This window comes from Salmo salar, chromosome ssa20 (genome assembly GCF_905237065.1).
Source record: "Salmo salar chromosome ssa20, Ssal_v3.1, whole genome shotgun sequence".
Taxonomy (NCBI): Eukaryota; Metazoa; Chordata; class Actinopteri; order Salmoniformes; family Salmonidae; genus Salmo; species Salmo salar.
Window position 1 is genome coordinate 54,855,248 of NC_059461.1, and position 11,712 is coordinate 54,866,959.

Consider the following 11,712-nt stretch of genomic DNA (forward strand, 5'->3'; position numbering starts at 1 on the left):
CAGGGTTGCCGAAGTTCTACCAGATTTAAATAGCTGGTACCTAAAAAAAATGAAGAAAGCGATACATATACACTCTGACGTACTGTAGGTCCCCATAAATCAAACCATGGAGGCAACCAATAGTGATAATGCAGTATTTTAAACCTTTAAGGGTTTAAAACTAGACAACTCTCACGTATCTCTTTAGAATCTTATTATATATTAGTAGGTTTATTTTTGCTTCATTTCATTGTTGAATCAGGGACAAATCTCTTGTGTCCCAAATTTGGTAACCATAATCCCTCCAATAATGTATAATCCATTCTCTTTTTAGTGAACAATGCAGCGAACAAATGAACAAGATAGCTCGAGCCTAGTTTAGTTTAGTTAAAAAACAAGCACACGTAGAACTTGAAAAAGCCATACATGCACATGAATAAAATCATGGTGGATAACACACAATAAAGTCTGGGACTTATTTCCAATGTGGTCCTCTTGAGACGTCCAGGCTGTATCACATCCGGCCGTGATTGGGAATGCCACAGGGCGGCACACGGTTTGGCTGGGGTAGACCGTTATTGTAAATAACAATTTGTTCTTAACTGGCTAACCTTCTTTAAAGGTTAAATAAAATACAAATCAAAGACAAGATGGCTGGGCAAGTTCCAACGCGGTTGAACACGGTATGACACAAAGAAGAAGAACATCTATCTCATCGTTGCAGTTACATCGTAGAGTACAGATGTTCCTCCTTGAATGGTGAATGTTCTTTGGTAGCATCAAGATGCTAACGCATCCTCAGGGTGCCCCTGCACCTCTCTCTCCCATGCTGTCTGGCCCCATCTCCCTGGCTCCTGCTCAGTATGACTGGCCCTTTCATGTCCCACGGTAATGCCACAGGAGATTGCAGCTCAGGTAGACCAGCAAGGCCAGGCCAAATGTCCCAAGCAGTCATGGAGCACATGGTGGTTGTATTGTGTGTGAAAGTTTCACCATCACACAAGGTGATTGAGTTGAATGTGGCATTGGGAGCACAGCCAGAGTGGAGATTGTAATTATTCACCTGAAAATTAAACCATATCCCAATTAGAAAGACACAAGAACATTTGATTATCCAAGATAATGCACACGCAGACAAGTGTGTGTGCATACGAGAGTGTGGGGGTGTGCGCGTACACTAGTGTGGGAGTGTGTGTCCACAGCATTTCACTTTGCTGACTCCCCCTGAATGCACTCAGCAGGTGACCATTGTACCCGGCTCCTCCCTGTGAGGCGGTGTGGGGGTGAGGTCCACCTCCACGGAGGCACACAACCTCTCACACCTCTCCCCCCTCCTGCTGCTCCAGCCCTATAAAAAAACAGACCTGGCTCTCCTGTTCCCCAGTCCCATAACGACCAATCATCCACCAGGTAAGAGGACAGACTGGGAGAGCTAAGGGCTGGGGCCAGAGGCCAAGGACTTGGTCTGCATACGCAGAGGACTGAGGAACTAGCAGAGGGAAAGGCAGACTAGAATTCTTCTGGAAACTTTTTTTGTCTCTTATTTTGAACGCTTATTACCACTTTGATATGAACTGTTACAAATACATTAGGCAGCAGTTATCACTTTAGCAATACTTCTTTCAGACAGTTTACTATAATTTACTAGAGAGATAGAAGGGAACAATGGAGAAATAATGTTATTAAATGTCCTAGAATAAAAGATGTCGCTAATTTTCTTCCTATGCCAATAGCTTTCAGTTCATCTGGAATTACTCTCAACAACTGTTTAAGTGTAACCTCTGTCCAGGCCACAGTGATCCAGCGATGTGTCTGTTTTAGTGCAGGGATTGGGGATTAGGTGGTAGGAGTTGAGGGTTAATCTCTTTGTAGGAACGGTATAACTCTATCCAGCTCTGTGTAATCTGACCAGATTAGAGGTCCTTTCAATAGGCTGACATATGGCATGGGGTAAACTGATTGAGGGCAGCCTGGAGTTGCATGTCTTTGTGGGTTTGCTCCATGTGATTCTCCAAATCACTGAAGAATGACTTTGAATTATTGGCTTGTTTGGTCTTGGTGACATTTAAAGTTTGATTTAGAGTGTTTTGCAATTAGTAATTTGTTGCACTGTTAAAATATTGTTAGCTCTAATTTAATTTTTAACCATTCAATCTTGACTTCCCATGGTTTACCGTTTCAATTGCGAATATTGGAATTCTTGTCGGGCTCATTGCTCAACATTCGTTCTCTTTTTTCCTCTCAGACCTCCATCATGAAATTCCTGGCTCTCGCACTAACCATCCTGCTGGCCGCAGGTTAGTATCCCAGCCTTGTCATAGTGCCGCCGAACTGATAATGTAGTAATGACATTTTAATGCATCGTGTGTGTGTGTACCATGCTCTGGTATATTGAACAATTCAAAATTAAATCTTACTGAATTCTTTAAAGTGCTGGGCCATTCACCACTCTTCCCCTCTCTCCTCTCCCAGGTACCCAGGCTTTTCCTATGCAGGCCGATGCTCCCTCTCAGCTGGAGCATGTGAAGGCAGCCTTGAACATGTACATAGCTCAGGTGAAGTTGACTGCACAGAGGTCCATCGACCTTCTGGATGACACAGAGTACAAAGAGTACAAGTAAGGACATGTTTCATTTAGTCTTCTCTATCTTCTCGCTCCCTCTTCACTCACTCACTGACTCACTCACTCACTGACTCACTCACTCACTCACTCACTCACTCACTCACTCACTCACTCACTCACTCACTCCATTCAAATTTAAAAGGTTCAATTCAATGGTGCCCAACTTCCACAGATAACTAAACCAATATCTATCCCTCCTCCCTCCCTCCCTCCCTCCCTCCCTCCCTCCCTCCCTCCCTCCCTCCCTCCCTCCCTCCTCCTCTCTCTCTCTCCCTCCCTCTCTCTCCCTCCCTCCCTCCCTCTCTCTCTCTCTCTCTCTCTCTCTCCCTCTCTCCCTCTCCCTCCCTCCCTCTCTCTCCCTCTCTCTCCCTCCCCCTCCCTCTCTCTCTCTCTCTCTCCCTCTCCTTTTCTTGGTGTTCCTCTCAGGATGCAGCTGTCCCAGAGCCTTGACAACCTACAGCAGTTTGCTGATTCCACCTCCAAGTCCCTGGCCCCCTACACCACGGTCTTCGGCACCCAGTTGGCTGACGCCACCGCCACCGTGCGCGCTGAGGTCATGAAGGACGTGGAGGAGCTGCGCACCCAGCTGGAGCCCAAGCGCGCCGAGCTCAGGGAAGTCCTGAACAAGCACATAGATGAGTACCGCAAGAAGCTGGAGCCCCTGATCAAGGAGCACATCGAACTGCGCCGCACCGAGATGGATGCCTTCAGGGCCAAGATTGAGCCCGTTGTGGAGGAGATGCGCGCCAAGGTGGCCGTCAATGTGGAGGAGACCAAGACCAAGCTCATGCCCATTGTGGAGATTGTCCGTGCCAAGCTGACCGAGCGTCTGGAGGAGCTGAGGACCCTGGCAGCCCCCTACGCTGAGGAGTACAAGGAGCAGATGTTCAAGGCTGTTGGAGAGGTGCGTGAGAAGGTGGCTCCCCTGTCTGAGGACTTCAAGGGCCAGATGGGCCCCGCCGCCGAGGAGGCCAAGCAAAAGCTCCTGGCTCTCTACGAGACCATCAGCCAGGCCATGAAGGCATAAACACGCTCTCAGCCGGACCCTCCCTCCCTCCCTTCCCGTCGCACTCACACTGACTCACACACCATACGTACCACGCCAATGCCAAACTGATGCACTTCCTCTGCAGTGACATGGCAGGACTCTTGCTCTCTCTAACCACCACCACATGCGCTCAAGCGCACGCAAGCGCAGACACTAACGCACTATTGCATACATTCAGTTTTGAGTTGTGTTCAGGGCCTGTGTGCACAATCCTGGGCCTGCATCATTTTGACTGTACTATGAACATCAAGTGTGAATATTCTAGTGTCGCTGCTCAATAAACATCATACTGTTTCATACTATTTCATTCTCTGAGTTTGACTTCTTTGGATTGTATTGTTTAGAACAAGCTTTTACATGTGGTTCTCACAACTAACATGCGCTCTGTGACAAAATAGCCATGTTGGGTTTATGTATGAACATCTCGTATCACACACTTCTGTGTTCTAAAACGATATGCGTTCGATGATTTTGAACCACATCGCAACATGATCAAAATGAAGTGATGCAACTATTATCCCTTCTTAAGCATGCAATGAAACGAACGAATGTCTCTTACATGGATATCATGTCACTGTAACAGTATTCACATTGGTTTTAAAGAATGGTTCATCTGAAAATTAGATTTTTTTTACAAATTGACTTTTCTAATAATTTTCTCTGAGTACCAGTGACCATTCATGGAGATCATGGGAGTTCATATGAGTCGTAGTGTTAATAGCCATAGAGGGTTGATGAATGGGTTAATAAGGAGGAGGTGTCAGTGTGTTGGCAGGCTGTGACCCGTAGAGTTTCATTAGAGACGGTGTTAGATGGATGGGAAGCTACTCAGCACCTCTCAGGCTGAGCCCCATCAACACCCTCCCATCACAGAGTATGTACACACACACACACACACACACACACACACACACACACACACACACACACACACACACACACACACACACACACACACACACACACACACTGGAGCATTGGGAGGGGGTATGACTGTGGAGAAAAAAACGAAACTTCATGAGTTTATACTTGAATTCTACGGTTGTTTATCAGTCATGCCATCTAAACATAAGTTGGTTCTTTATAGACTAGACTTCTTCCACCAATACCAACTTCTGTCCCCTCACATGTAACAATCCTTGATAATAAGCAAGAGGGTAGGAATGGGCCTTCAACGGCTGAGTTGGTAGAGTATGGTGCTTCTATCATCAGAATTGTGGGTACTGTTATCTGCACCAACAGTATTATCAAATAATATCTACTGCTATATACTGCTAAGTTGTAATAGTTTTATAATAAACCTATATTAACTCTACTATAAACTTTTATTTGCTGCTATCTACTGCTCAGTTGTAATAGTTTTGATAATAAACCTATACTAACTGGACTATAAACTTGTATCCACTGCAATTTGGTTTTGGTTTGTTTTTAATGTGTTTTGCAACATGATCCTCTTATTGTTTTCTTGGTTTGTCTTAACTGTTCTTTTTTGTTGTTGTTAATGACTGAGTTCGATTCCCCAGGCCACCCATACCAAAAATATATACGCGCATGACTGTAAGCTGCTTTGGATAAAAGCATCTTTTAAATGGCAGATATTGTTATTATATTATTCCTATGGATACGGCACGTATACGATTTCTTCCCAGACGAGACATGGTGAAGCTCTTTTGGTGAACATCTCAAGGCAACTTTAGATTAGAGTTGAAGATTGCAATTAGCATGGTGTTGAAGAGCTTTTCTTTTTATCAATAGCAGCAGCGGCTCTCTGTCGGATGTCTGTCCTCACTCAATAACGGAGGACAACTAGGGTAATTAATGACCTACTTCTAAAAAGTGAAGTGCATCTCAATGAAAATACACATTGTGCATCCTATTATGGCATAAAACTGTAAAGAATTGTCTGAAAGCGGTAGTAAAGGTTTTCATTCCTCCTCTGTCACATCTCATGTGCATGTATCTATGTACATGTGCAGAGTGTGTGTTTTATCCCTCTCAGTGTGTGTGTGTGTGTGTGTGTGTGTGTGTGTGTGTGTGTGTGTGTGTGTGTCCTTGTGTGTGTGAGTATGTTAATATTGCATGTCAGTGGCTTTATTACAGTGTAATGGATGAGGTGGGATCGAGGGTCCCTTGAGTGTCCCAGCCTGTATAAAGCCTGCTTGGTGTTCCAGTCCTCTGTGTCCCAGACCCAGTCAGTGGTACACTGAACCACACAGACACTCTGCTTCTCCAAGGACAGCTAACGGTCTGAGACTAAAACAGGGGATTTGATGTGGTCAAAGTTCTACTCTAAACTGGACATCAGACTGGTCAGTGAACAGAAGACCGATTGATGGAAATTGAAAGTAGAGAAATCTGAAGCATTTCCCACCACTGGAGATTCTGACTGTAACACAAACAGTATGGATGGTACTGGAGCTTCACTGCATTAGTTTGAATTCATGGTTCCTACCTGACTTTTCTTGTGAAATCCTGTTTTTCATGTGTTTTTTTTCCTCCTCTCCTCTCCAGTTCCCCAGCTGTCTCACAGGTGTGCCCTCACGCTGCCCTGCTGTGCAGAAGCTGGTGGGGCCACCTGTGCCAAAGCCCCCCAGGTCACGGGGGTCACAGTTCAGCTGGAGATGCACGCGCTGTGGCAACAGTTTGACCAGCTGGGCACAGAGATGATCGTAACCAAGGCTGGGCGGTAGGAACATGCTAACACAAATGGACACACACACACACACACACACACACACACACACACACACACACACACACACACACACACACACACACACACACACACACACACACACACACACACACACACACACATACACACACACACACACACACACGTAAACACACACACATAAACACACACACTCACTGTGGTTGAACTAATCACATATCACTGTGTTGCTGCTGAGTCATGCATGGTCCTTGTAGGAGGATGTTCCCTACCTTCCAGGTGAGTATCTCAGGGATGGACCCTGCAGCGGAGTATGTGCTGCTCATGGACTTCATCCCTGTGGATGACAAGAGATACAGGTGAGTTTTCTCCATAGAGTTACATAGAATGTGATTTATAGGCTCTGTGGTTTTACCCACACTCTGCCAGCATAAGAGACATACACTAGATCTACACATAAGAGTGTTTGTGGGGAATCCTCATACAGTATATTGTGGTTATGATGTACAGTACATACCCTGGCAGCCTCTTCTTGATTGTACTACATAATATGTACCAGATAATGCACAAAATCTTAATCAGTGCCAATTGAGAATGTATTGAGTAGAACTTTCAGCCTGATGTAACAGAACTTTCAATAGTGGAGTGACACAACTTGCAACCAATGAATATAGTATCTTTGCTCTCCTGTATGTAGATATGCGTTCCACAGCTCCTCGTGGCTGGTGGCAGGCCGGGCCGACGTGGCGGCCCCGGGGAGGATGCACTTCCACCCAGACTCCCCCGCCAGAGGGTCCCAGTGGATGAAACAGATGGTCTCCTTCGACGCACTCAAACTGACCAACAACCTGCTGGATGACAATGGACATGTAAGACAAGCACACACACATACACACACACTCACCGACCAGTCCAGACACAGACACACACACACACCGACCAGTCCAGACACAGACACACACACACACCGACCAGTCCAGACACATACACACACACACACACACCGACCAGTCCAGACACAGACACACACACACCGACCAGTCCAGACACAGACACACACACACACCGACCAGTCCAGACACAGACACACACACCGACCAGTCCAGACACAGACACACATGCATGCACATACACACACATCTTTACAATCAGTACTTGCTTGTGTCCTTTATACATTCTTTGTATGTCTGAGTCTTTGTACCTGTGTGTGGATGTAATGTGCATTGTGATTGTTTGCCAAACACCCAGATGATCTTGAACTCCATGCATCGTTACCAGCCTCGATTCCATGTGGTGTATGTGGACCCACGGCGGGATAGCCAGCTTCATGCCCACCGCAACTTCTGCACCTTCTCCTTCCCTGAAACACGCTTCATAGCCGTCACTGCCTACCAGAACCACAGGGTAATGTAATGACTATGTTATAACGGTCACTTCATATGATGTTGCAGAGACAAAATAGTCCAGTCTTGTATGAATTATGTCTATTGGAGATTCACCCTACATACTGCCTTGAAATTGATGACAGATAATGTTCTCTCTCTCTCTCTCTCTCTCTCTCTCTCTCTCTCTCTCTCTCTCTCTCTCTCTCTCTCTCTCTCTCGCTCTCTCTCTCTCGCTCTCTCTCTCTCTCTCTCGCTCTCTCTCTCTCTACCTAGGAAAGGGCAAAACATACCCCATATTAATTTATGTAGCATTAGAAAAAAGTTAAAATGTGAAATGCTTGATAGAGTATGTGATGTAAACAGAGAGGTCTACTTTCATGGGGACCTGAATATTGACAGATTTTCATCAAGCTGTCCACTCAAGGGGAAGATTATCACTGTAACCAGTCCCTGTAATCTGGTTCAGGTTATTAATCAATTTGCCAGGTTGTTTATAAACACAACAGGAACTATATCATCCACATTTTTACTAATACTGTAGAACTTTGTTCTAAAGCTGTATCCGTGCCCAGTGATCACAATACAGTTGCTATATCCGCAGTTCCGAAAGCTGGGCCTAAAATAGTGTGTAAGAGATCATACAAAAGATTTAGCTGACTCTTATGTGGATGATGTTAAAAATATTTGTTGGTCTGATGTGATAAATAAGGAGCATCCAGACGCTGCACTTGATGAATTTATTAAATTGCTCCTTACAATTTACAATTACAATTATTGATAAACGTCCACTTGTTAAGAAACTGTTAGAACTGTTAAGGCTCCATGGATTGACGAGGAATTTAAAAACTGTATGGTTGAAAGAGATGGGGCAAAAGGAGTGGCTAATAAGTCTGGCTAACTTACTGCAAATTGAGAAATTATATGACTAAACTTAACAAAAAGAAGAAGAAACTGTATTATGAAGCCAAAATCAATGATATAAAGATGATCACATTACTTTAAATGATATTATGGGCAGAAAGACAAATTCAACTCCATCTTTCATCTAATCAGATGCCTTATTCATCACAAAACCATTTGATGTTGCCAATTACTTTACTGATTACTTAATTGGTGAAGTGGGCAAACTTAGGCAGGAAATGCCAACAACAAATAGTGAGACATTGTATTCATGCATAAAAAAAATGAATAATGAAAGAAAAGCATTATATGTTTGTATTTGGTAAAGTTTGTGTGGGAGAGGTGGGGAAATGATTGTTATCGATCAATAATGTCAAACCTCCTATCTGTCATATATTTAATCTGAGCCTAGCGGAAAGTGTTTGTCCTCAGGCCTGGAGGGAAGACAAAGTCATTCCGCTACCAAAGAATGGACCTTAACTGGTTCTAACAGCCAACCTATCAGCTTGCTGACAGCTCTTAGCAAATTGTAGGAAAAAACTGTGTTTGACCAAATACAATGCTATTTCTCTGTAAACAAATTAACGACAGACTTTCAGCATATCGTGGATTCAGAGCTATCTAACAGAACAGAGCGTTTTCTTTAATGGAAGCTTCTCTAATGTTAAACAGTGTTGTAAAATATAAAATGACCTGCCACTGGCATTAAACAAAGCCTGTGTGTCCATCTATGCTGATGATTTCTCCTGTACGTGTCAGCAACCCCAGCTAGTGAAATCACTGCAACCCTAAACAAAGAGTTACAGTCAGTTTTAGAATGGGTGGCCAGTAATAAACTGGTCCCGAACATCTCTAAAACTAAGAGCATTCTATTTGGTACATGTATATCATTCCATGTTCTAAAACTCAGCTTCTGAATGGCATGGCTGTTTAGCAAGTTGAGTAGACTAAATTACTTAGTGTTTGTTACCTTAGATTGATTCAATGGTTGTACAGATGGGGAGGTGTCTGTCCGTGACAAAGAGATGCTCAGCTTTTTGGACACTACACTTCTGCAGACTCTAGTTTTATCTTATCTTGATTATTGTCCAGTCATATGGTCAAGTGCCGCAAAGAAGGATCTTGATAAGCTGCAGCCGGCCCAGAACAGAGCGGCACGTTTTGCTCTTCATTGTAATCAGAGGGCTGATATAAATACTATGCATGCCAGTCTCTCTTGGTTAAGAGTTGAGGAAAGACTGACTGCATCACTTCTAGTTTTTATAAGTAATAATGTATTGTAAATTCCAAACTGTTTTCATAGTCAACTTATATACAGCACTGACACACAAACATACCCCACCAGACATGCCACCAGGGGTCTTATCACAGTCCCCAAATCCAGAACAAATTCAAGGAAACGTACAGTATTATAAAGAGCCATGATTGCATGGAACTCCCTCCCATCTCATATTGCGCAAGTGAACAGCAAACCTGGTTTCAAAAAGTGAATAAAGCAACACCTCACGGCCAAAACGGCTGCCTCCCATGTGACCTACTTTTTGTGTGTATGTGCTGAAATGTATGTGTAACTGATAGATACACACACACGCACACTACATGTTAATGTTTTTAAATGTATGTACATTTTAAAGTCTTTTGTCTATAATGTCTTTTTCATTATGTGTCAGACCCCAGTAAGACTATCTGTCGCCATTGGCGAGGGATCCTGTTCAAATCAAAAATGTCTCTCTCTCTCAGATCACCCAGTTGAAGATAGCCAGTAACCCGTTTGCCAAGGGCTTCCGAACTACTGATCCTGACGCCTGGTAAAATAAATAAACATGTTCTTTGTTCGTTAGTGTCTAGAATTTCAGAATGATTTTGGTGATACGTTGAACATAAAAGTCAAAGGACAACAACCGTATTCAGACATTGAGGACTGATTGTTGGATTCAGGGGGTTTCCCTCCTACAATTAATATCAAATCTAGATTGTTCCATGAAAACGCTCAAATAAATAATAACTGCACCATTGTACATCCTTAACGCTCTCTCTCTTATCACCTGATATTCAGGTTAAGGATCAATCGCAATATGATACCTGAACTTTGACTCTGGCCTCTACATATGACAACACGGCAGACACTCAATTAGGCTTGATAAAGTAAAACATTGGTTATTAAAGTCAAGCGTACCATGATAGGAAAAAAAGGTGACTAATGGTGGTGACCTGTTTTGAACCTGTTGTAATTCTGCCTAACTGTCCTTTGATTGTAATGTGACTGTGTGTTGTTGTGTGTTCAGGGTGGGCAGCGCCAGGCCCCTGCGTCACTCTCTGCCCACCTGGCAGCCACAGGAAGGCAGCCATGAGCCTGGCAGTATGTTGGGAGAGCAGCGAGCACAGAACCTAAAGAGTCTATCAAGTGAGCGGCTGAGACCCAGGAATTAAATACTGAGCTTTTTTTAAGGCAATATACAGCCCTTAATACTTCGCTGTCACTCCACAATGTGAACTAATCTTGGTCAGAGAAATGATATTTTACATAGGTGCTCTTGTTTTCTTCCTCTGTAGGATTAGAGGATTAAAACATTGTCTCTCTATCAACAGCGCATCGTGAACTAGGCCACCACTGCAGGGAAGACATCAGCTGTACCAGTGAGAGAAAAGACGTGGAGAATAATATTTTTCCACCCTTGACTTTCATCCCCCTTCCCACACTCTGGGAATGTCCAGGCATTTCAGAGAGAATGAACCTGGGATGAGAGGAGGGAAGTTCTTACATAGTTTCATTACTAAAGAGCTCCCTACAGTAGCCCGCATTCTCCTTCAATATGTGAATATCTCTCTTCATTATCTCTCAAAGGAACCAAGTGAAAATGTTCTATCATGAGCTCAATCATTTAGCCTATTTTCTTTGATTGTTTCATCTTGGGCTGGTGATTTTAGATATTACTTTTTACACAAAGCACACAAGGCAATATGGGAGGATTAATTGTTTAAAGTGGAAAATATTGTTATTCAAATGATGTCAATAAAGACCAATTTAAAATAATTAGCTCTTTTGCTTTATGATTTATTATAAGCGATTTTTATCAAAGGCAATTTTTTCTGTCATGCCCAT

The 11,712-nt window shown here is 43.6% G+C and overlaps 2 protein-coding genes across 3 annotated transcripts; both read left to right on the forward strand.

Moving 5' to 3' along the window:
* Positions 1-1,182: 1,182 nt before the first annotated feature.
* Positions 1,183-3,952, forward strand: LOC100136573 (apolipoprotein A-I). Of its 2 annotated transcripts, NM_001123663.1 has the most exon segments (6): positions 2,222-2,276; positions 2,452-2,596; positions 3,029-3,089; positions 3,091-3,125; positions 3,128-3,546; positions 3,548-3,946. In NM_001123663.1, coding segments are annotated over 6 exon segments (777 nt in total). In that variant the 5' UTR covers positions 2,222-2,233; the 3' UTR covers positions 3,622-3,946.
* Positions 3,953-5,769: 1,817 nt separating this feature from the next.
* LOC106580899 (T-box transcription factor TBX1-like) lies at positions 5,770-11,643 on the forward strand. The gene is made up of 8 exons (XM_014162431.2): positions 5,770-6,059; positions 6,162-6,336; positions 6,582-6,683; positions 7,022-7,193; positions 7,573-7,728; positions 10,350-10,417; positions 10,895-11,013; positions 11,199-11,643. Exons 1-8 carry the CDS (start codon positions 6,053-6,055, stop codon positions 11,351-11,353), a joined length of 954 nt encoding a protein of 317 aa, XP_014017906.1. The 5' UTR covers positions 5,770-6,052; the 3' UTR covers positions 11,354-11,643.
* Positions 11,644-11,712: the final 69 nt, after the last annotated feature.

Excerpts from the sequence above, each read along its gene's own strand:
- LOC106580899 (XM_014162431.2), top strand. Across the intron at positions 7,194-7,572 it reads TGCTGGATGACAATGGACAT|ATGATCTTGAACTCCATGCA; the intron begins GTAAGACAAGCA and ends CCAAACACCCAG. Across the intron at positions 11,014-11,198 it reads GAACCTAAAGAGTCTATCAA|CGCATCGTGAACTAGGCCAC; the intron begins GTGAGCGGCTGA and ends CTCTATCAACAG.
- LOC100136573 (XM_014162053.2), top strand. The coding sequence starts at position 2,234 with ATGAAATTCCTGGCTCTCGCACTAACCATCCTGCTGGCCGCAG. Across the intron at positions 2,277-2,451 it reads AACCATCCTGCTGGCCGCAG|GTACCCAGGCTTTTCCTATG; the intron begins GTTAGTATCCCA and ends CTCCTCTCCCAG. Across the intron at positions 2,597-3,028 it reads ACAGAGTACAAAGAGTACAA|GATGCAGCTGTCCCAGAGCC; the intron begins GTAAGGACATGT and ends TGTTCCTCTCAG.